The sequence below is a fragment of the Amblyomma maculatum genome, chromosome 4 (genome assembly GCF_055883805.1).
Source record: "Amblyomma maculatum isolate TAMU_Amacu chromosome 4, ASM5588380v1, whole genome shotgun sequence".
Lineage (NCBI taxonomy): Eukaryota > Metazoa > Arthropoda > Arachnida > Ixodida > Ixodidae > Amblyomma > Amblyomma maculatum.
Window position 1 is genome coordinate 12,821,472 of NC_139347.1, and position 25,730 is coordinate 12,847,201.

General features: G+C 43.1%; 1 protein-coding gene across 1 annotated transcript; it reads right to left on the minus strand.

The window, feature by feature from the left end:
* Positions 1-1,476: 1,476 nt before the first annotated feature.
* On the minus strand, positions 1,477-25,527 carry LOC146190308 (protein ILRUN). The gene is made up of 6 exons (XM_084600754.1): positions 25,220-25,527; positions 24,614-24,768; positions 23,539-23,693; positions 17,116-17,302; positions 4,509-4,648; positions 1,477-3,921 (listed from the first exon to the last, which is right to left on the minus strand). The coding sequence occupies exons 1-6, from the start codon at positions 25,372-25,374 to the stop codon at positions 3,847-3,849; spliced, it is 867 nt and encodes a 288-aa protein (XP_084456880.1). The 5' UTR covers positions 25,375-25,527; the 3' UTR covers positions 1,477-3,846.
* Between the last annotated feature and the right edge of the window lie 203 nt (positions 25,528-25,730).

Here is a 25,730-nt window from a genome sequence, read left to right on the forward strand (position 1 = left end):
TTGGAAACTTCTATAATATGTGCAATTAAAAGCTAGTGTAGTGGATTCGTTAGGCTAATACTACGAGATGCATTATACCAGATTCCAGATTGTATGGTACCCGGATTTTAGGACATTTGGGCAAACTGTGTACTGACAGCAGACATTATCTATCGCCAGTTTCCTTTCTTTTACAGAATTCAGAATTTTCTGGCAAACGTTTTTCAGCAAGGGAAATGTGCAGACCACTGAAATATGGGTGGTGCCAGTCAGTAAGAATGGTTCTAACAGCTGAAGTAAACAAATGTAAAATTGTCAATTTTTTCTAATCGAAGTCCACTGTAAAAAATCCACAGCACTGCCTTGTGTTCTTATTTTCTTCTTATATGGAACACATTTTTCTGGTCACTTGATGTTCCGTTTAGAGAGGCCCCACTGTATCAAGACCTAGCCTCCCATTCCCCACACATCTTCACCATATGCACCGGTGCAGAAAAAAGTAAATGGAGCATGCTATTTCGTTCTAAAATTTTTCATGTGTTGCATAATTGATGAGCAAACCGGTACTAGACGCCAGTGTGTTCTCACTTATCACCAGTACAGAAGGCATGATTGCAATTTGAACGTAAAAGCATGCTCAGTTTACCTATGTCCACACCTGTACATTCCTGTTATTCAAGGGCCTGCAGATTTTATTTTGGAAGGCAGATTAAATGCTACAGTTTCATAGCGACAAGTGCACACTTCACAGAATGTAAACTTTACAAATGTGCAAATAGCTGAAGCTGCATTGTACTGTACTGTACTGTACTGTACTGTGCTGTTATATTAATTCAAGCTGAAATATATGTAGTACTCACCTTCCACCAAAAGCCTAAAGGTTGAACATAGACTTTCTTGTCTAGTTCTATCCAAGTCCAGGCAGTCTTTTTGTGCTCTCGGCACATAACATACTGTAAGTGTATTCCTACCCAACACTTAAATGGTCACCTGCAATCTCTTGGTCAAGTGTTCCAACATATCATCAAAGGTGGTTCACAAAGCACACCTACCATTTTTTTTTTCAATAGCCTTTTTGCAGAATATAAACATTAGTGGTAGTTGATGTTAAACCACAGATAACATATGTGCAGTAAGAAAGGTGGCTAAATTATAACAGTTGGAACTTTAGGTATAACAGCTGTAGTTAGGCTTTTGCTGGCCATTCGTAATAGCTGCATCACTCTTTCAGAATTGCACAATGCAAGTATCCTCGACACTGTGGTGCAACAAATTCTGGCCATCGCTCACTCAAGTCATTTCAAAACTGCATGGTTGTGAAGTGCAGACAGGAACACCAGCCTGTACACGTCTCCTGGTGGTGCATCTGAGGAGCGTTTCTGGTGAATGCCTCAAGGAAATAACATGTGGTGGGGAGATTGTGTTAATTGCTCAGCACTAGACTCAGCTTTGCAAATGCAAGGCTGTGCAGGCAGAGAAAGCAAAGAAAAAAGAAAATGTTTCACAGTCAGTTTTATAAAAACCAAATGATAGTTCCACTTTCCAGAAAACTCTGAACAATAGTTTTCTGCAGCATGAAATGTTATCGACAAGTACTCTAGGAGGAACAAGAAGAAAAAGAAGTATTCATATAAAATGTTCTTGTTCGTGTGAAACACCTAAGCGTTCAACTATGGAACTACAGCTGCACACCCTCCAGGAAGAAGACAAATCTGAAACGGCATATAAACACTACACGTGCACTGCACTAATGGGTAATCCACCCACCAACCCCACGAGCAGAAAATTACACCTTTGAGGCCTTGTTGTAAAGGGCTACAATATGCCGCAGAGACGCACAATGACTGCATAAAAGTGAGAGAAATACAATCATATAAACCTATTTTATATAAATTTGCCTATGCACATATGGTACGTTCACACAATTTTGCACATAACACTGTTGGGGCAAAAAGAAATGCAAACAAAACGCAAAAGCCAGGACAGGTTCAGCAAGCATGAGCAGTGTGGAGATTAAAAGTAGACCTCCACTTTTGCTGTTGTGCTTGTTTATAGGCTGCAGTGCCATCTAAATGTTTACAACAAGCACCATACAGAAATGTTAAACTGAAACAAAAGCATCTTCAGGGCAAAGTAAACAATACATTTCTATTAGAAACTTCACACTGCCAAACAAGTTATAGCTTTGAAATTTCTGGTGTAAACCATTTTCCCAGTGATGAAAACCTAGCAATGGCCATAATAAAAAATACATGAAGCCACTATAGACAGTAACAGCAGGCATTTAGTATTATGACATAGAGTTCCAAACATTTCCAGAAAGTGAAAGTAGGTTTTATTTTTTGCACCTACAAAACAAGCACAAAGGCAGCAAGTGCGTATGTTTGCACTTCTTATCGTCCTTAGTGCAATAGAAAGTAAACAAAATGGCACACAACCAAGTCCAATTCCTCACTCAACCAGCATTTTTCTCTGAACACCAGAACACCACAATTTTAATTCAGAACTGCACATGCAGCACCTTCTCATCAAACGATATGAGACCAGAAGCAAGGACAAAAGCATAGCACAAACCCATGATCACACCAACTTTGTCACACACAAGAGAAAAGCATACCATGCCTGAGCGGTCCAAGAGAGTTGCAAAGTTTGCAGAAACTAAACTGAAATGTTCATCACAGAAAAGTACCAACAGGTCCACAAGCTGCACAACCGAGAACACAATCGAAGAAAGAACAAACATTTGCAAGAAATAACCAGGAAAACAAGCGTAGGCCTCTACATCTGCAGCCCTTTGACACCCTAAAGTTTCCAGTGATGTGCCTTTAAATGGTGTAAAACTAGGAGACAACATCCTTAGTATTCTACAGCACTTACAGCATTTGGCTTTGCTTCTGCTAAATGTTTCTTGGCTCTATTTGACTTTTTTGCATGCTTCAGGCACCTCTACATAAAGGGTGTGCTCCAACCCCTTTCAGCCTGGCTAACGCTTGATGTTGCCATGTAAATGGACACCTTTGTTAACCAAAAACATTTAGTCCAAATTTCCGCTGTTTCAGCATCCAAGGTTTTATCAAGAGTGTAAGGCATCTTTAAATAAAAGCGAATTCAGCTGTAAAAATTATATTTTCGATTAGTAGCTCAAAACGTAAATGCGATATTAGCCCAGGCTTAGAATGCGATGCCAGCAGCACTTTAGACTGTCTATGATGCCTTCCTGAAGCGTCGCTTCTGCCATCAGCAAGGGAAATGGAACCTAACTTCATGAGGCTGCAGTACACATCACGGTCATCTCATAGCCATCTAGCCATCAGAAAAGCTGGAACACATCCTACATTTCTCAATTCCCCAAGGCGGAAAGGGCCTTGCACCCTCTAATGCACGCAGCTCGCACTGAATATTTCTGCACCAAGCAAAAAAAAAAATAAAGGCATTTCTCCTGGTCTTACTCCCTGAAGGCATGAAATGACCTGCAAGCTCCAAGCAGCCACAAATATGTGTGCACAGACAGGCCACTGCAGCATGCCAGATCCATCAGACAGTCACCTTTCAACCTCTCAGCACTGCAGGTAGCAAGAGGGAACAAAACACGAAAGTAAACTATCCATATGCACACACACGTGACCGCCTACCTGAGCCTTCCAAATATGCGCTCACACATTCAATGCAGCACACATGCACATGATAGGGGCTGCACTTGCACGCACACATTTCAGTAACACATGCTGAGTGCCGTTCCCCCCCTCCCCCCCATGCCTGGCAACCCAGAGACGGAGAAGTGGGAGTGCCGTTCCCCCCCCCATGCCTGGCAACCCAGAGATGGAGAAGTGGGAGAAGCCCAGAAGACAACAGTGGGGGGGCGCTCTCTCAGGACATCATCTCATCCTGGCTGTGCTCGCAGGTGGGTGGTGGGCATTGGATCACAGTCTCACCCATGATCCCCTGCAACACCAGGTTACTTCAATTAAAATGCAAAATGATGCAGATGCCAGAATACAAGCCTCATGGCTGGTTCAAGTATGCATAAAAATGACGCCATCATTGCCATTTCCACACAAAGGGACAGATAGGAAAGGATATTTGTGTTCATTATAAAAAAAATACTTTTATGCCTCTTTCTGGCAAAGCCAATGTATTTGTTCAGCAGTAGAAAATTGAAAAAATGTGATTTAAGAATTCCCCCTCCCCCCTCATTAACACCATGTTACAATAATACCTAAAAAGGAATTCATGAGCATCGTAAACGGTGGTGCAGTCTAGCTTCAGGGTTTCGTTTATAACTCACAAAAGCTGTTTCAGCTAATCCAGCGTCTTAGTTATCAGAATGCAGTAATCTATCAATACAGCACAATTTCAAGTAGCCCTCAGTGTTCTTTGAAAACCACAGTCTCAAAGTTGCGACAATGAATTACAAGGTAAAATAACCTGTTCCCCTCACTATTACAAATCAAGAAAAAGCAACAATCAAGGGGGGAAGACTGGTCACCCTTCTCTAAGCGCAACCAAAAAAGAAAAAAGACAGGACTCACTGGATCATGGACACCAGACTGCACGAGAGTGTGGGGTTCACTGTCCTGTGCATCCTGGACGGCAGGGCAGTCAACACGCGGGGTGAGGAAGCCAGGGTATGGGGAGTTTGACTGTTCGCACACTGTTGGCAACTCTCCAGCTGCAAAACACCCCATTGCCCCCCTTCGTGTGGGCACTCTTGCTTACATCTTCTACGAGGCTCGTGCATGTCATCATTGCGCACTTCGGTCAGACCAAGCCAGACCTTTTTTTCCTTCTCTGCAGTTGAGAGAACAGCTTAAATCATTACACAATACATCAGGTGCCAGCACACCCAACTAGCAATGACAAACACTAACACTTAGCGAACATAACTGCATGCTTCAAGACGCTGTACAAGATTTAATGTGACAGCTCCCATTTTGCACAAAATACTGTGTCGTCATTGTCTGGGAATAATCACGAGCATCCCTCTGGCCAGCGAGATGAGAATCGAACCTGGGTCATTTGCATCCTGAGTTGGACACTCTACCCCAGGGCGATGCAGGCAAGCTTGTACAGCCTTTCACAATGTGGTAACTTATGACTGTACACTAATGCAGGTATGTGACAAAATGAGGCATAAAATTATGAATTCATGATTTAGCGAGCCGCAAAGTGCATGCACAAAAACGGGGATACACAAGGAGAATTGCAGACGGGAGCCATTAACACTATCGCATCATCCCTTGAAGATGGAATTAAACCATCCCCCAAATTTTTTTCTTTCTTAGAGGGGCTTCTGTCATTTCAATATTTATATGCGTAACAAACCCATTTCTTTTTGCAAGAAAAGTTTACATTAACTTTGGGGGAAGGTTCATTACACGGGCCAAAAAAAGGCTACAGACATTTCACTTCATTTATTTTACCCTCAAGGCCCGAGGGCATTTAAGAGGGGAATGGTAGAATACAATAGATATATATACAGTGCAGTAGATATGCAGTTATGTACAGGGTGTTACAAATCTAATCATACAATATTAGTTAACGCAGAACAAAAACGCTGATGATCAATGATGGAAGCAGTAGTTATGGGAAGGTAGTTCCAGTCCTTTGCTGTTCGCGGGAAGAAAGACTAGGCTGCATGTTTAGTTTTAAAAAAAGGAATACCGATTTTATGTGAATTATCAACTCGTAACGAAACATATGATGGGAGAGGTATAGGATCGCTGCGCAGACTGGGGTTATGAAACATTATTTTATGAAGTAAACAAAGACGAGCATACTTTCGACGGCTAGCAAGAGATGTTAACTGTAATGTACTCTTCATAGATGTTGCGCTGGCGGTGCGGTTATAGTTCCGAAGGATGAAACGTGCAGAGTTATTCTGAATTAGTTTGAGGGTGTTGATTAGGTTTTCAGTAAAGGGATCCCAAATGGATGCAGCATATTCCAACTTACTGCGAACTAGAGATTTGTAGAGCAGAAGTTTAAGTGAGATGAGAGCAGAAAAAAAGTTACGACGAAGGTAGCCGAGAGCGCGGTTGGCATTGTTAATTATGGAAGTGATGTGAAAAGACCAAGTTAGATCCCTTGTTATGTGAACGCCTAAATAGCGGTATGAAGACACTTGTTCAAGTTCGATATTATTAAGATGATAAGAAGTGGGCTGGGTCGAAATGCACGACACACGTAGTACTTTACCTTTGGTTATATTTAGTTGCACTGACCAAGTGGTACACCATTCACAGATTCCGTCAAGGTCTTGTAAAAATTTAAAAGTGTAAAAATGTAAAAATTTTACATTTAAAAATGTAAAAGTGTAAAAATTTCACATCCTATATTCGCCAGCTTGCCCCTCTGTACACCACAAAAGCATGCAGTCAGTCACGATCGTGTCACAATTTCATCAGTTTTTGGCACTGTTTGTTTCAAAACATGTTTGCTGTTCATCATCATAATCCTCAGCCTGCCTATACCCACTGCAGGGCGAAGGCCTCTCCCATATTCCTCCAATTAACCTGGTCCTGTGCGAGCTGCATCCACTTAACCCCCGCAACCTTCTTAACCTCATCCACCCACCTAATTTTCTGCTGCCCCCTGTTACGCTTTCCTTACCTTGGAATTCAGTTTGTTGCCCTAAGCGACCATCGGTTATCCTTTCTTCGCGCTACATGTCCTGCCCATGCACATTTTTTCTTCTTGACTTCCATTAGAATGTCAGTGACGAGTTATTTCTCTGACCCACTCTGCACGTTTCCTATCAATGTTATCCCTACCATTTTTCTTTCCATAGCCCTCTGCATTGTCCTCAACTTAAGTAGAACCCTCTTTGTTAGCTTCCACGTTTCAGCCCTGAGCCCCATAAGTAAGTACAGGTAAGATGCAACTGTTGTATACTTTCCTCTTGAGCGATACCGGTAATCTGCTCTCTCATAATCTGGGAGTGCTTGCCAAAAGCGCTCCATCCCAGTCTTATTCTTCTTGCTATTTCCCTTTCATGGTCCGGATCTGAGCTTACTACCTGTCCTAAATAGATATATTCACCTACTACTTCCAGTGCTTCGCTACCTAACATAAACTGCTGTTCCTTCCCTAGGCTATTGAACATTACCTTAGTCTTCTACATATTGATTTTCAAGCCTACTTTTTTACTTTCCCCATCTAGGTCATCAATTCTTTGCAATTCATCCCCAGAGTTACTTAGCAAGGCAATGTTATCAGCAAATCAGATTACTGAGGTAATCTGCACCTACTCTTATCCCTAACTGCTCTCATTCCAAGTCTCTGAATACTTCTTCTAAGCAAGTTGTGAATAGTACTGGGGAGATCGTGTCTCCTTGCCTAACACCTTTCTTTATAGTAATTTTGTTACTTTCTTTATGCAGAACTATGGTCGCTTTGCACACTCTTTGCTTTGCATATATATATCTTCCAGCACTTTCACGTACGGCTCGTCTACACCCTGATTTCGCAATGCCTGTATGACCACTACTGAGTAAAATGCTTTTTCGCAATCAATGAATGTTTGTTGTTATCACAACACTAATTGACAATTTTGTGATAATGAGCAGCGCTAGGCAATTGTGGCGAGTTGAAGCAAACGTGATGAACACCAGTGCATATGGTCAGGTGAGAGTGTTCTCTGCAAAGTTATAAAAACTCACAGGACAGTCATGAGTGTGTAACGAGTGTTCAACCATTAGCTATGGCACGAGAGAAGTTAGCATTTACCTTCCCAAACTTCAAGATCCTCAAATCATTGCAATTAGATATTGGAATTTTCAGTTTGAGATGCAGAACAATGAGAAAAGTAGGCTAAAGTTAGTTGTGAAACTTATTCTAACAAAATGAGGAAAGCCTCCTGGACATTCATGCTACAGTAAACTGCTTATTATGGTATGAGGCCACTTTGAAAACCTTTTTTTTTTAATCAATTTTTTAAAATTTTATTTAATCAAATTACACACTCATTTCTATATGACTGGCAAAAAACTATGCTTCTAATTAAAACCGTTCCAAAGATACAGCCAAGTTTGTAACCCCCTGTGCATTTAGATAAACGGAAACTAACACAGTTTCGGTTTCCACATGTCGCAAAACATTTTCCTTCTTTGGTGGTCTTACCTTTTTGCACCATAATATTTCAGTTTACAATCATAATAACTTTTTCTAAGCATGTGTGCCTATTTTTTCTTTCATTTATTAACAAAAGTGGTCGCAAGAGGAACGCATGATGTTTCGATCACGCGAGTTGTGCACCCTTGAGTGTTCCCACGCAAACTGAAGAACCTGCAGACTGCTTGCTCGGTGCCTCGTGTGCTTCAACAATTTCACTTCGCTGTTTACGCGCTTCCCCTACATGGGGAAGTTAAGAGCACAGATGACACGATGAAAGCTTGCTTGACAGGTGACCAACAGCGCATGGAGAAATCCTCCTGTCAGTGTACCGATGCCGCAAGATATGCAAGGGAAAAAAAAGCGAGCAGACGAACAAGCGAAAGGAAGCAGACAAAACTAAGGAGGACCTGAGCTACAAATGTGGTGGATTTTAACCCTCCTGGATATTGCTGTATGACATATGTAGCTATATCAAATCTCTTTTGTTGTTTTTCTTGAAACATACTTTTCTGCCGTTTCATGTTGCACAAACATTCATAACTTTTTTCCTGGAACCGATTTTTTAATGAAACTTTGAAAACTTATTCTTGGTATATCAGGCACTGCAACCAACTACAGAAAACAAAATTGCGCGATAAGATTTGTTATTGTTGCATTTGTTTTATAACCATTCCTTGCTGAAAACCTGTGTTTAGTATTGTAAATAAAAAACTACAATTGATGATATGGTAATTATTTCAGTGCATTGTACAGCTGATGGCTTTATGTACATAACTGGAAGAGGAATTTTCCTTGCGGTGAGGTATATATGAGTTATGACTGCTGGCGTGGAATGCATTATTAGTACATTTTTCGACAATAAAATTTTTAAGAACTTTTTTGTATATTTCAACCCTCTGATTGGAATACAAAAAGGCAATCTTTAATATAGATATCTATTTTCCTCTTTGTATCCGATACCAAACCTTTTTTCTGAAAAGTGGTCTCATACCTCAAGTGCCACTAAACTAAGGAAGTGTTGCAAGCATGGGCATGGTACTACAACAATGGTGGCACTGGATGCAATACTGGCACAGGGAATTTTTAAACACGCTTGTACAGATTGCAAGTGCTGTCAACTAACGTGTCATACCTTCTCACTGAACGGAAACAAGCCACCACCACAGGCAAAAAACATGCATAACGTGCTGGATTCCACTGTACTCGACAGGCAGTTCCACCAGCTGTGGGCCACACAATGCTCCCATTCAACAGAGAGTAACCAGGACATTACACCCCCTAAACTTACCCTTACATTTTTTTGCCTCCTTGCCAAATTATTTAGTGGCATATTTAGGTTAGCCCTTTAATATAGACATTTCTGTGAAACTATTAGTACCTGAAGAGCTCTCACTAGCAGAAAGGCCACAAACACAACCTACAGATTTCTCAAACTTCAATCATTTGCACTTGAACAAAATTTCAGGCTTTACTGAGAAACTGCCAAGGACCTGATGTACAATTGTCAGCAAAAGTGGTATACACAACACTCAGCCGGTGATGGAGCTCGGAAAAACTGCATCGAAATGCCACCTAGCAACAGCGACAAGGATAGCGACAGCGACACATGCATGTGGATACAACGGAGAACCGCCACTATCGCTTCGATCCCAGATAGCTGTTGCTAAATGGCACTGCAAAGCAGTTTTCCCGAGCTTCGCCACCTGCTGAGTGTTGTATACCACTTTTGCTCACGACTGCACATACCGTAAAAACCCGCGTATAATACGAGTTTTTTTTCCAACTTTCAGCGTTCCAAATTTCCGCCTCGTATTATTTGCGGATCCCAACCAAAATGTCAAAGTTTTGCGAGAAGTTTTGGTTTCGTTGTTGCCGCGTGGCTACGGCTTGGCTTTGTTATCGATGTGCGGCTACGGCTTGGCTTCGTTGCCCTAACGTGGTCGCACCCCGCAGTGGCCACGACGTCGAGGTGTCGTCTCTTCGTTGTTGGGTCGTCGAGTGCGCACAGCATCAGCGCATGTGCTCTCGTGCAAACCACGGTTCGCGAAAAAGTGCGCGCTTTTTTCTTTAAGTGAACGAGCAAGATGCCAGGGTCTCGGAAACAGTACTCAGCTGCTTTTAAGAGAAAGGTGATTTTAGTTGCTGAAAACATCGGCAACAGTGCGGCCGGGAGGCAGTTTGGCGTCACCGAGGGAAGCATTCGCTGATGGCGACGACAGAAAGAAGCCCTTTTCGCGTGCAAGGGAATGCGAAGAAGCTTTCGCGGGCCAAAGAATGGCGCATTCCCGGAAATTGAACTCGCTCTGACGGAGTTCGTACGAGAACAGCGAGCATCGCATCTAGCTGTGAGCGTAGAGCTTATGCAGGCAAAAGCTAGGGAGCTTGCAAGGGAAAAGGGAATTCCGAGCTCCGCCTTCAAAGCAAGCAAGCACTGGATACATCGCTATATGTGCCGTGCTGGATTCTCGCTACGCCGGCGAACCTCGATTTCACAAAAGCTGCCCGAATCCTTCGAAGAGCTGCTGGTGGCTTTTCAGCGCCACGTGATTTCTTTGCGAAAGACCAAAAACTTTCAGCTGGGGCAAATAGGCAATGCTGACCAGACGCCGGTTTACCTGGACATGCCATCGCCCCTCACCGTCCATGAGAAGGGCTCTAAACAAGTTTGTATCCGGTCTACTGGAAACGAGAAGACGCGGGTTACAGTCATGCTATCGTGCACGGCAGACGGCCGCAAGCTCCCGCCCTATGTCATCTTCAAGCGCAAGACAATGCCGAAAGGTGAGGAGCTGCCGAAGAATGTCATCGTGAGATGCCATGAAAAAGGTTGGATGAACGAGGATCTTGTCCTCGACTGGGTGAAGTCAGTGTGGTGCAAACGGCCCGGTGCACTGTTGTCCTTTCCATCCATCCTCGTGCTGGACGCGTTTCGTTGCCATTTGGCCGACTCGGTGAAGAGGCTGCTAAGCGACTGCCGCACAGAACTTGTTGTGATTCCGGGTGGGATGACCTCACAACTTCAGCCTCTCGACGTTTGTGTCAACAAACCCTTCAAGGACGCAGTCAAGCGATGCTACGCGGAATGGATGCGGTCAGGTGAGCCTGCAGTGACGCCGGCCGGGCGGCTGAAGCGAGCATCGCCAGCCACGCTGTGCAAATGGATTGTGGACGCGTGGGCAAGCATCCCAGAGGAGCTTGTGCGCCGTTCGTTTAAGAAGTGCGGCATCTCAAACGCCCTCGATGGCACAGAAGATGAGTACCTGTGGGATGATTTGTCCGACAAAGAAATTTCCGAGGAAAGCGCTGCTGAAGATGAAAGTGATTGAAGTGTGAGGTCCGATTTCAATAAATGTCTTGTTTTTTCTCTCGTATTATATGCGGTAAAAACTTTTTTTTCCATTTCGCGTCTCCAGAATTTCACCTCGTATTATATTCGGGTTCGTATTATACGCGGGTTTTTACGGTATTCCCTATCAATATTCCAGATGTTATATAGTTAAGATTAATCATTCGGATTTTAACAGATGCCAGACATACTGCAAAACCCTTTTCTCAACCCAACTTAAACAAACCAACCTGCCCTTTCAACTACCAACCAACCAGGCCCAACTATTTGTCCCTCACGTTTGCAGCTTGTTTTAACAGCCCTGTCTTCGTTGCAATTGAGGTAGTCTGACTATGAAATGGGCGCACGATGGCATTGAAAAAGAGACAGCAGCAGCGTTTGCCAAGGCTTAGACGATACCGCAAGGCTTGTGGAGCAGATGGGGAGCGACATGGAGACAGGCGAAGCTGTAAACACCCACTTCCTCACCTAGTTTCCCTCTCTTAGTTCTCTTCACGGTCACCTTTGCCCTGGGAAATACTGTTCCACTTTGCATGGCAGCATAATTTTTCACAGCAAATCGTTTGTTTTTTAATTTCACGAATTTTTCAGATTGCTCGATTTATCGGACCATTTTTTTAATCCTGCAGAGTCCAAACAAAAAAACAACATAAGGCTGGTGGCCCACAGCATTTCAATTTTTACTAATCAGGGACAACACGTACCTCATTGAACAAAAAAAAAGTAAAAGATTCCATGGTACTGGCATGCTTTCACCGCAGATATAAGTAATGGTTAACAGACATTTAAATTCTCCTTACCTGGGCCACACAGCATAAAAAAACAATTGATAATCAGATTCCAGTCTGGCTCTCAGGCTGCATATGATACAGCCATGATGACCACTGTAGGGACTCAACTTTTCTTGCTTCAAACAAAAGCTGCTCTAATGAGAATTAATTAAGTAGAAATAAAGTTCGCAAAAAAATGCTCATGTTACATCCTTATTTGAATGTCGCCAGTGGGTAATTAATGGCCAATTAAATGTCCACGCCAAATCTCTCTTAGAAAATATGCATTTTTTTTTCAAAGTTAAGATTCAATTAAGTAGTTACAGTTAAATCCCGCCACAGCGAAGAATTTTTTATTCCCCGTCAGTACCCCATAGGAATTAACGCTCCAAATTTTTCTGAACAACAAATCATTTTTGCGGCGTGTTGCCGCTTCAACGAAATTTTCGTGACCAAAATTAAAACTAAAACAAGTTTTACTGGCTAGACCAAAATCCAAGTCAAATCAAAAGCCACAGTCAGCATATAGTCACGTGATTGTATTTCCACCAGTTCCACAATTTTGGCCTTGTTTCGTGGTCGCGTCACTCACTCTCCATGTCTACGATGACAACCAGCTTTCATCTGCGGGCCACGATGTCAACGCAAGCAAAAAGACGCAAATCATCGCCAAAGCAGAAAGCGGAAGGACGAAGCGGCCATCGCTGAAGACTAGAACTGCTGCAAATTCGCTAGCCACGATATTCGGAAACAAAGAAGGCACTTGATTCAGGCACGTCTTTGAAGCACAAAAAGGTTACGCAGCCACTCTACGAAGAGCTGGACAAAGCAGTGTATACGTCATTTGTTGAAGCACGAACCAGGAACTTCCCCCTAAGAGTAGGAATCATCCAGCAGAACGCCGTGAACTATGCATCCCTACTCGTCATTGGCAATTTTAAAGGCAGCATTGGCAGGCTGAATCGTTTCAAGGCCTGACATAACATCATCAGAAAGATGCTGTGTGGTGAATCGATGTCTGCAGACGTTGACGAAGCGACTGCTTGGAAGGCGAGCAATGTGGCCGGCATTTTAAGCAACTACGTGCCGGCAGATGTCTACAATGCCAATGAGACCGTGCTATTCTATGAGATGTTGCCGGCCAGGACGCTCGACTTCAAGGGGCAGAAGTCACGGTGGCAAACACAGTAAAAAGCATGTCACAGTGCTGCTTTGCACGAACATGGATGGCTCGGATAAGCGTCTGTTATTAGTTATTAAAAAAAGTGCCAAGCCGCGCTGTTTCAAGGGAAGCCGTAGCCTGCCTGTGCAGTAGGTCGCGAAAAAAAAGAAAAGTCATGGATGGCCCACACTATTTTCACCGAATGGATAGTGGCATTCGACCATGACACGAAGCGGCAGGGCCAGAAAGTTTGTTTGCTTCTGGTTCAGCGCATCACTCCAACAAAGTCAAGCTGACTAAAACGAAGCTCAGGTTTTTTCCTCCGTTGCACTTCTGTTCTAAAACCTCCCGACCGGGGTGTGATTCTTAGCCTTCATAGCTACTCTTCATCTGTGAAATCGGACGAGAAACAAAGGTGGATATGTACATGGTGCTGCAAATGATGTCTGCTGTATGGAGACTGGGGTGTTCAATAACTGCTTCAGGCACACTGGATTTGCCGAAGCTCGACCAGCAAACCTTGCTCGGGAAGCAATGGACACTTCAGACACGGACGATGAAGAGGCGTCACCGGCTCCGGTCATCACGGCCGCCTGGGCAACGTTGGAAATAATGGGAAATGTGCCGCCTAACCTCAAGTGACGAGTACATCGGCGCTGACACTTGTGTGCAAGTTCTCGAAGATTTGAGTGATGAGCAGATCATCGAAGCCGCCCGGAATGACGACTCTTCCGATAACAAAAATGACCTGCAGGATGCGCCTGCTGCTGCAACCACTTCACAGGTGATGGACGCTTTCGACATCATCAGGAGTTTCGTTGCTACCCGTGATGACGTCGCAATGGGTTTGCTGACTTAATGTGAACATCGCGTGACGGCGTTGTTTGCCGTGAAGCGCAAGCAAGCCAAGATTACAGACTTTTGACATTAAAAGTATTTGCTGCTGCTTAGGCAATTCTTTTTGAGTTTCACATCAAATTTTTGCGACAACAAAGTTCCATGATAACAAATTTCTTTTTGTGCACCGTGAATTTCGTTGTAGCGGGATTCCATTGTATGAAGTTTCAGACAGCCTATGATAAGTTTCATGCTTTCAAAAAATAATGGGTACACTGTTTTCAAAAACAGCACAAATAAATACAAGTAGACCACAGTGTGCAAAGGTTATGAACTTTTGCCCAATACAAGGAAAAAATGTTAAAGGGAGCAAGCATTGACCAATATGTGTCACGAGTTTATGGAGGTTTCAAGGTAGTTAAAACGAGTAGAGCATGTGAAAGCTTCCGCGTACAGACAGCGGTTGACAGAGACGATAACGCGCAATGCACAACCCTAGTGTGTTGAGATTTGCACGCGGAGTGATCAGCTGCAATGATAGCTACGTTCTGTACTTGCTTTCCACAAGACATTCTTGGGTTTGAATCCATTCTGCAACAATGCTTTTGTTTCTTAGTTTGGTGTAAAAACATTACAAGCGGACACGCAAGTGTCGAACGATTTTGCTCTGAACCTCTGAATAAGTGCTTTCGCTTTAAAAGGTCTTGCTTTGCAGTGTACGGAATGACCACTCCAGTATTCAAGAAACAAAAAATCATTTTAATCTGGAAACATCTCAGGAAAATATCGCTCATTTGCTTGAGTGCACAACATATTTTTTTCTTTCAGGAGTGTCTGTTAAGCTTTAACTGTATTTCATACTCTTTATAGTGCACCTTTCGACAAAATGCAATGCTCCTTTCACTTCACCGATGATGTACCTTCAGCATTTGTTGCCAGATGACGCTGCACTGTTTTTGATTTCTTGCACTAAGCAGGGACCATAGCCCAATAAGACTTTCATTGAGGAGGCGTAAGTTGCTGTGCAGTAATAGCCTTGAGTTAGAAGAATGAATTAGAAGCCGCTCTATGGAAAAAAACTGAATATTTTCCAGTGAGTAGGCTATGGTTTTTTACAAAAATATTTCCTGCACATCTCATACTGCGATGCATCGGGACATGGGTCTTAAAATTGGTTTTGTTATTGATTACCCAAATTTTATGAAACCTCACAGAATTGTTCAGTTTCTTCTGCTGATTTCAAATATGCAAAAATTTCTCTTCTAGGGCAATTAGTTCTAAAGGTATTAGAGAATTATTGCTATTGCCTGCTTAAACAATAGGAAACCAAAACTGCTCATCAGAAATTAATTTTTAATATGCAGATAGATACTATAAAGTGTAAGGAATGCAATGTTGGAAGCAGTTTTAAAATTGAGGTAATAATAGAGATTTAGCGGCCCACTGAACTTCGCACTCACAGGCATGGCAACTGTGTAAGGATTTCAAAATAAGATATAAAAGTTTTACAAGTGAAAATAAAAAATGTGCTTCCAACATTGCATTCCTTATACTTTATAGTATCTACCTGTATATTAAAAATTGATTTCTAATGAGCGTTTTCTCCTTTATTGTTTGAGCAGACAATAGCAATAATTCTCTAATACCTTTAGAACTAATTGCCCTAGAAGAGAAATTTTTGCATATTTGAAATCAGCAGAAAAAACTGAACATTTCTGTGAGGTTTCGTCACATTTGGGCTGTAAGTAATAAATTTAGTTTTAAGACCCATGCCCCCCTTAAGTGCCTTCTTTTATCTTTTTTTTTTTCTTTGCGACACATTTTTTAGTGAACATTAACACGGAATGGCAGCAGAAACAACTTCCATAACCACAAAAACTATGGTCATCTCACAGGCTCCAAAGCATTAGTAATATGAAATGCTAAAATAAAGAGGCATCCACGCTCCCACCCCCACCCCAACACTTGGCATTTTCAACTTCGTTTCGTGCTTAATGCATGTGTGTTGTCCACTGCCTGCATGTACTGTGCCTCAGCATGGCGACGATCGGAGCAGCCATTCTGAGCACGAAGTCTCAGCTACGCTGGCACCATACGTCTGCAAACTTTTGACACCGCGTCACAAAACGAAGCCCTTAAAGGCTCTGAGTAAAAATAAAATGTGGTTGCTCTGCCTGTGCAACAGATTTTTGGACGCATGAGCCACTCCTTTTTTCTACGACTTCCCGCAGCGTAAGGAGTGTCCTCACAGGCACACAGCATTTCACAATGGTCGCGCAAGCGTGTATGGTCAAGTCCCATTTCCCTAAAAGCATAAACTGAGGTGCGTCTCACATAGCAACTTTTTCTTTTGTAAATATGAGGGGTGCCTTTTATACACCGAAAAATATAGTACTGTCTGGTGAATGAGGTATTCGATTTCGGTGTGTCACCTTTACTTATTTCCCATTCTCATCGTAGTTGCTACTCATGGTTTCCAGCATCAGCCTAAATACAAACAATTGCAACCACTGAAATATTTTCAGTAAATGAACATTTTTCTACAGCGTTTCCCATAAAACTGCAATGGAATTTACCAATTGAGATGGAATGTTTTTCATTGCTGCAAAAAGAACTGGGCACCTAAAATTCAGTGGTCTGTCGCTTTAAACACAGTTCAGAAGAACTGTGGACCACTAAGAGATATTTTTCTTAACTTCATGACATCATCTAGTTATGCAATTCACAAAATTAAAAGAACAGTCACAAGTTCAGAATTTTCTTTAAGTAACATATATTAACAGTAAAGACTCATTCTCAAGACAGGGCAGAATCAAGAATGAACTCAAGTACATTTAGCATGGAACCCTATGCTGAGCATGCCATGACCAGTAAGTAGCATGGGTGACCCTGCGTGAGCATTTAGCTACCTTTGGGCGATGCAAAAGGATTTGTGGCTGTGGGGCAGATGGGCGTGTTGTGGGTGGGTGAGCCCAGCTGGTGGAAGGCCTCCATCTGTTGGGTAACAGCCAGCAGACCACCCTCGGCAACTGTCAAGATGGCCCATATCACTTCGCCAAACACCTGCCCAGTCATCGTAGCCATCCGCCACTGGCCCTGGGAACAGAGATCCAATGCACTGAGCACTGAAAGAGAGCAATACGGCCTAGAACACTCCTTACCTTACCCCGTTTCCTCATCTTACATAAGAGACCTTCCGTGCTTCCTTACGCTCAAGAGCCCTTACAGTGCTCAGTCATATCCTGAGACTTCCGTTCACCATTCCTTACAAAAAGAGAACTTTTAAAATGTGAGTAAGCTGTCAGACAAGTCTAAAAGTGAACTTTTAAAATGTGAGTAAGCTGTCAGACAAGTCTGGTGCCGAGAATAATTATACAAGCTCTAACACGAAAATAAAGAATAGGCGATCACTTATATTCGTGTAAAATTTATTTTTTAACATTAACAGCCCCGTGTCACAGAAAAGCCGGTGCTGGCATTGTCATAATGCAAAAATCAGAAGAAAGTAAAGAAACAATAGAAGTTTTGAGGAAACTCGCAGTCGAAGACTGTTCCTTCACAGTACGACGTGAGCACGCAACCACTCTGTCACAGAACTGCATTGCTTCTCTCCGAATAAAGGTGGACCTAATGTATGCATTGCCTTTGAATGTCAACTAATGTTTAGGTGCGTTATTAGAAAGAAACTAATTACGCAAGTAATAGTTAAGTGAGTAGCAAAGAACATTTCCGCTTTTACATCCATCCATCGCCTTCAAAGCATTGCGGTTTAAATACAGCGGAGGAAAGCGGACTACAGACGTTAAGTGGGAAGAAATAACCAAACGGAGGTTATCTGATTGGTGGTTAGAATCAAGGCAGGAGTGAAATTTCCCCTTGCACTGAATCAAAAGATACAAAAAAGCCATATTGTGGACAAATAAAGGAGTGGTGTGTCATGAGGAGTATGACACTGAGGCTGAAGAGCATGAGAAGGTGATGCGAATGAGCCTCGAAAATGATATTGTGTTAAACTCTTAAAGGTGAAGCTTAAGCGTCTTCCAGATAAGTAAATTTGTTCTGGCAACATGAAAAAGCAGCATGTAGGCCAGCGTGGCACAAATGTATCACCAAGCAGAAAAGTATTTCAGCAAAAATGAAACAAACCCGCTGATTCCAACTAGGCAGCAAGTAGAGCAATTATAACTCTGAGAATCGCGCTCTAGACTACTTACGGCACAACATTGCATCAGCATTCCCTTCTTCAAAACTAATCACTTACATATCACTTGTCAGACCTAAACTAGGGTATGCCCATTACATTTTCGATCCTCACAATAAAAAATAATAATAAATTGGTTCACAGGAAAGGAAAGGCTCAGTATCTGTCACACTTCTTCTGTGGACACCTGAACCCCACAGTAAGGGAAGAGAGGAAGATAAGTGTGAAAGTGGAAAGAGAGAAAGGGGAGCTGTAATGGAGGGCTATGGAGCAATTTCGACCACCTGGGGATCTTTAACGAGCACTGACATCACACAGCACCAAGAACGCCTCTCTGTTTACCTCCAACGAAACGCAGCCGCCACCAGTCAGGATCAAACCTGGCCGCTGCCGGCTGAATTTCGATGGAGGCGAAACGGAGAATCGTCTGTGTGCTGTGTAATGTCAGTGCACATTAAATAATAATAACAATTGGTTCAAAGGAAAGGAAAGGCGTAGTATCTGTTACACTTGTCTGTGGACACCTGAACTGCCCTGTAAGGGAAGGGAGGAAGGTGGAAGTGAAAGTAAAAAGAAAGACCAGTCGCAGTGGAAGGCTACGGAATAATTTCGACCACCTGGGGATCTCTGACGTGCACTGACATTGCGCAGTACACAGACACCTCTCTGTTTCGTCTCCATCAAAATGCAGCTGCCAGCAGTCGGGTTTGAACTCGGGTACTCCGGCATAATAGTTGGGCATCTTAACCGCTGCACCACCACGGCGGAACCTTACCAAACTAACTTGACCAATTTACTGGAATCTATTCAAAATAATGATTTCCAAATTCATTCTTTCAAATTAATCCTATTGCACCGGTGTAATCCAAATAAAATCCAAACTTGAACCTCACACTTTGGCTTTACCATTGCAGGTTCAATATAGCTTTTGTCCAGCCCATTTATTAACTCATCCTCTCTATCCCAAAGGTGTCTACCCCCTAGCGCGCCCACACAACATTCCAAAATCATTTTTTTCTTCACACTGCCCTGGATTGGAACGACCTTTCCGGTAACTTCGCCTCATTAACTGATGTTCAGGATTTAAAGACTGCCATCGAAAATTATTTTTTGTTACCATACTCCAAGCCCACCCCTCATGCACTAACCCTTAAATGGGGCCTTTGAGGATACAATAAATAAATAAATAAATCTGCTCAGATGCCATTTTTCTGTTCAAGTTGAAAGCATGGAATGACCTGTTGATACGCAGCTGGTCATTGGCCCTCCTCAATTCACATTTCTAAATGAATTTTTAGTACCGGTGCGGTCATCTGGCATCCTCAGATACCTGCATTAGGATGGCTATTAACCCCAATGTCCCATTTTCACCTCAGGCAACACCATTGGCAGAGACGCTGATGCCACACCAACGAAATGCGCTATGCTGTAGCAGTAGCTGTATAACAATAATGCATCTGCACATACACAAAAATGCGTACGTGCCGCTCATGTGTTATACAGAGAACTTTTCAGCACATTGACTAAAAATCAAAGCGCATGCTATTCTAATTGCAGAACACACATGAATGTTTCCCACCCGGGCTGTTGATTTATATGTGCGTGCAATAGGGATGCCACTCCTATGATATGGTAAATTTTTTCTATAGAAGTGGCTTCACTGTCCTTTGAAAGGTGCCAAATATTGATAAAATTGAAAGAATACAAAAAAGAGCAGTCCACTTTGCTTATAATAGTTATGGGCATACGTCAGTGACTAACCTGTTGCACAGGACTAGTTTGATACCATTAACCGAAAGGAATCTCAAAATTTTGTACTAGTGCTAACTTGTAAACGGGCATTTCAAGATTAACCTTGCTGAAATAATATATTTCTCTTCAGGTAACAACACTAGACAGCAACACAATTTCACAATTACTCCTTTGAATCCTCACAATAATTGCTTTAAATATTCATTTTTTCCAAGAGATGTCATCGATTGGAATCAGCTTGCAACAACAAAATTTTACAGCAATCCGTGACGTCTTTTTCTAGAAGTCTATATTTGCCCTCCCATATACTTTGCTGTTGTATATTACATTTCCCCATCTGGTTTAAATATTTTCTGTTAGTGACTGCATGGTTGTTGTAATAACCACACTACGTATTATTTCTTTGTTTACGGCTGATGAGTGGTTGTTTAATATTGCTCCTTTCATGCCTCATTTATTTTTTGCCTCAGTTTTTGACACCTGTACTTGTATATTTTCTTTCTTGTATTCATATTCCCACCCTGCAAAAATCCTTTGTGGGATTACAGTATAAATAAATAAACATTCTCTGAAGAAATGTAAACAGACCACTGCTGTCACATCTCAAATATTCCGGCATACAGATGGCTCAGACATGTTCACCAAGCCAACCACAACCATATGAAATACACCAGCGGCATAGTAGCGCAGCATCAGCAGGAGTATGTGGTAGGGGCTGTCCCCTGTTCACAGTGCCTACTTTTAACTTAGCTTGGTAATATTAAACCATCGACTAGAACCTCTAACAGAAGACAAACTCTCCTCTGTGTAAGGCACCTCAGTATGGGAGTGACGGACACCTGTATACACCACTGGATGCAAGCTCACTGGCACGAGGCACAAACGCAGAAAAAATGTAAAGACTCCCACCAGGCACATATAGTTATCTGAAATTCCTAATTCATCAAGTTGAAGCTGAAAAACTAACACTTGCTGACCTATTATCGGCTGCAGAAGCTACCCAAAATACTTAAAAGAAATGCAAATTTCGGGCCGACGAGAGCTTTAAGGAGGCATGAAGTTTGCTGCTGTGCTATCAAGAAGAAGGGAAGCCAAAGGGCGCCAAAGTAGGGAGCATTTCAGAATTAAAGATAAGGCGTCCAAACGCAGTGAAAAGTGTCCTTCACTAGGTAAAGTACATTTTAGGGTTCGGGCCTTGCATTATGGCCGGCACACCCTCAAACAGGCTTAAGTAGTGCTACAAGCTAGGAGTTTAAACACCGCTGCACAGAAAATGCCATGCTTCTTCAAAATGAGCACACACAGGCAGCTCCAATACTATAGGGAACATTGTATCAACATTCAACCAAAAACATGAGTGAAAAACACTTTTTCCTTTGTACAAACAGTTTTCCTCTGCCCACAAGTGTTGCTTTCTACAAAGTAGCAACAGAATTTGTTTAGTGTGGAAACTGACAGTTCCCTGTCTAAAGCCGCAATCCAGAGCACTGAGTTGTACCTGAATATTGCCAATCAGCCATTCCTGCAATCTAATTACAATTGTGCTAGGCATTCATGAAGAAATGCCAGCCAGATATGGGCCTGTTGATGCGCTTTGCAAAACACAGCTTAATATGACCACCACCCCTGTCAAGCGCGCAAGTTAAGTGCACTTGCGGGAAGTGTACTTCGAGGACTTCAACGCTTCGAGTCACACTTCGGGATACGCGGTGCTAAACGGGAAAACAGAGTGCACTCGCAGTGAAAAAAAAATTGCGATGGACAAACAGAGTTTTTTTAAAGATGCACATTGAAAAGAAATAATATTCTATAAGTTCATTGTTGTGCATGAATTTAAATAAAAACAACCAACCTATTTTTTTTGTCACGTAAACGGAAATCATAACAGCGCACCAAAATAATAAATATGAACTGAATGAAGCTGGCGACGCCGCAGTGCCGCATCTATGGCTGCATGCCGCATCACACAAGCGCTGTTAGTTGCGTACAGAAATTATTCTCACTTCTTTACTGTGTTGTTTTGCTTCAAGCTAAACCCGAATAATTTTATTAAACACTGTTAAATACCGGAGAAGGGGTAGGCAGCGAATGCGATGGTTAGATGGCATCCTCGAGGCGCTGCAGATGAAGTTATGTGATGTTAGGAAGATAGTGAGAGACCGGAAAGCGTGGCGTGATATGGTCCATAGGGTCATGAAGAGTCGGACACGACTGAACGACTGAACTGAACTGAAATAGCTATAATGAACCTCTGTGTCCTTTTTTCATGCATAACATTTTGTACCAAGGAAATCGCTGGCGATAAGGCTACGCACTCTGACAGCAAGTGTGTTCCCGACAATGTACTCCAATCAATGTATACTTTTCTGCGAGTGCACACTACTTGCGGCGTTTACATTGGGCAAAGTGCACTTATAACGAGTGACACTCTCTGTAAGTGCACTTAACTTGAACGCTTGACAGGGGTATTAAACATGCCAGATGCAACTAAAAACAATTAATGACCGTTACTCTATAATGCTCACACGTAAGTATTAAATGGCCTTTGATCGCCAATGAGGCTTCCACACTCCATTCTTTAGCAACTCAGACAAACAGTGTTGAAGAGCAGTTAGGTTGTGAAAAAGGTCTTCAACCTTCCCAGACAAGATTAATTCACTTGAGACGCTAAAAGTACTGAACAACTCGGGAAGTTCCTTCATCTCTGTAGAAATATTTTACATTTTAATTCTCAAATAGCCACCAAGAATGGGCAATGGGTATCCCTGTAAATTCAGCCTCAGAATAAAGTTTGAAGTCATCTGCAAGGACTAGTGACACAGAAGAGCTCGCGTGACCTTTTGCAGCATAGACCAATGACTCCCAAACCAGTGGCATTGTGCGGCCTGCGTATCTGCAGCTAACAGCAGCAATTCACTAGTGTGCTGTGCTACAAGGAAAGGCCATTATAGTGTCTGCTTGCGGAAAAGGTGGTCATGTGCTTGACTCTGCACAAGTTCTACGAAGACGAGCAAAGCAGGAGCAGGCAAAGGCCAATGCTGCGCAGATCCACACGGCCTCCACCATGCACGAGACCTTACTCAGACCTTTTACTAATTCATCACAGGCTTAATGGGAGAGATCACTTGAAAGCACATAAGTGCAGCCTCAATTCACAGCAACACTGCATCCAACAAAGTAAAATGAAATCCATTTCACCTGCTGGGAGCCAGCTTTGTTGTCCTCTACATGTGTCTCAAATGCGGGCTGTTGAACACACATGCCACAGTAAGGAGCACTGAAAGCCACAAATCTCTTTTTTGGAGGCTGCTGCTCTGAGCACCTCATAAACAGCCATGGATGCAAAAAGAAAAGCAACAGCAACAAACAAAAACTTTACCTGATAGACACCTGGCTTCCCAGGGCTTGCCATTTCCACAGAGACATCTGTCGTGTGGCCTGGCCGAAGGGATTCCACACTAACTCTGTTCATGTGTCCAAGGTGGTCACCACCCACAAACTTGAGCGAGCAGGCAGGTGGCCAGTCAGTATCACCTAAAGGAACAGGAGTTTGACGTGATTGAGATAAGGAGCCCCTGCTGGCTGCTGGCAAAACGAGCATTTATGAAAGCGGCCCCTAAATGACACCTCTGCAGCCTCCCTGTTCCGGGCAGCCACAGCAGCTGTTCAGATATGTTGTGACTACACAATAATGCCTACAGCAAGACCTACACCTTGCTAAAGGGGAAGCATTTCTGCTGTTAAAATGGTTTTGCAAAAAAGATTAGGGTCCTTTCCTGCTCAGTATGACCGCAACTGTCAAAGGCCAACCAAACCATAGTGCTACTGCCGTCTTATGGCATTTCATTATCCTTTAGAGCACTGCAGAGATTCCTATTGGCATCTAGATTCACGGCTCCACAACCCCCTGGCTGCCACTGCTTTGTGAAGAAAGCTCTGATCGCAGCTTATTGTTGGGAGTCATACTGAGCCTGACAGCAAGCCACAACTTCCAAAGAATGTCTGTGGTGGCCGGAGCCATTTATACATTGCCACCGGGCAAAAGAAACATGCATTTGAAGATGGTGCATAAAATAAGGTAGTTAAGCATGCTGACGATATTTTGTTTCCAGTGAACCACATACGACCGCCTCCATTAGGCAGGACTATCAAAAGATCAGCCGTCGTAGCAGTTATCTGAAATTAAAATATTTGGTGTCCAGAACTTTCCTAGGAGTAGTCATTCATGGAGACCGCAACCTCCAATTCAACAAAAAAAAAAAAAAGTAAGCAAAACTGTAGTTTTCCCATTCCACAAGACCCCACAGCACCTGATCATCGACCTAATTCACGAGTGACGTTAAGGTTATCGCGCTGACTGCTCGCTTCACTTATTATGCGCGTAGGACAGCTCGAAAGCGTGCTCGAACGTGAACGGCCGTGACGTATTCGGGGACAGTGCAGGCAAGCCTTACCTGTGTTCTGTATCCTCCACGTCTTGACGAACCTTGTGTTCGGAGGCACGGCTTCCCCGTCCCCAATGGTTACATCCTTTATGAGAGTCATGGAGGGGCCATTCTCCTTGGGGCCATCGATATCAAAATACGAGCACACGGCCGCCTGAAGGTTCCTGCACGAAGGTAGAACACATCGCAATGTCGCAGGTGAGGACCATCTTCAGCTTAATAGCGGCCGCGCAGAAACGACACGTTATGACAAGTATGTTTTCCGCTTATCGCAGAAGCAAGCAAGCACTCGTAGTATCACTAACTGTACAAGCACTACAGGGGCAATGCAGCGTAATTGCAGCTGAGTGCAGAACTACAGTTGTGTTGCTTCAAGCACTTTAATACACGCCTTGAACACCAGCACCGCGAGCAGAACAAATAAAACCGTCGTGAATGTGTCCTCGGGAACAAAGTCTGGGTGGGGGAGGTGCGAAAACACAGTGGTTTACAGCGCAAACCCGTGCAATCGCTGGTATCACGGTATGAGTAATGCAGGAGAGCCTAACCCTAACGTTAGCGTTTAAATGGCCAACTGTCAGCGGTTACGCGAGGAGCGCGATTAACGGGACTCACCAATTGTTCATGTCCAGAAAGAAAGCACATTCTGTAGTGTTGAGCTGGTAGCCGAGCACCTTCTGAAGTTGGCCAATTAAAACATCACGGTCGGTCGTCCCTAGGCAGCTAAACTGCTGCAGTAAATTAAGGTCCAAGTCATTGTCAATATCCATCGCCGCCAGTGAATTGAGCACTACCCATCAAGAACAGAATGCTGTATTCCCACGCCGATGCGATTGACTCGAAAGCCCTTTCGTCAACCGCATATTATTCGCTTACAAACACAGTCCGACGCCATGACAGTGCAAGCGAAAGATGACGTATAAACCAACGCCTCATGGGTAATATTACAATTAGCCACGTGTTGTTGTGACGCTTACATCAGCTGTAACGGAAGCGCGAAGGCTAAACACTCAATTTTCATGTCGTCGGTTGTACTCTATGAGCCGCGCTTCAAGTGAAAGAGCACGAAGTTTAGTTTTGCACTTCAGTGTGGCGGGTGCGTTCCGCTTTGCAGTTCACAACTATG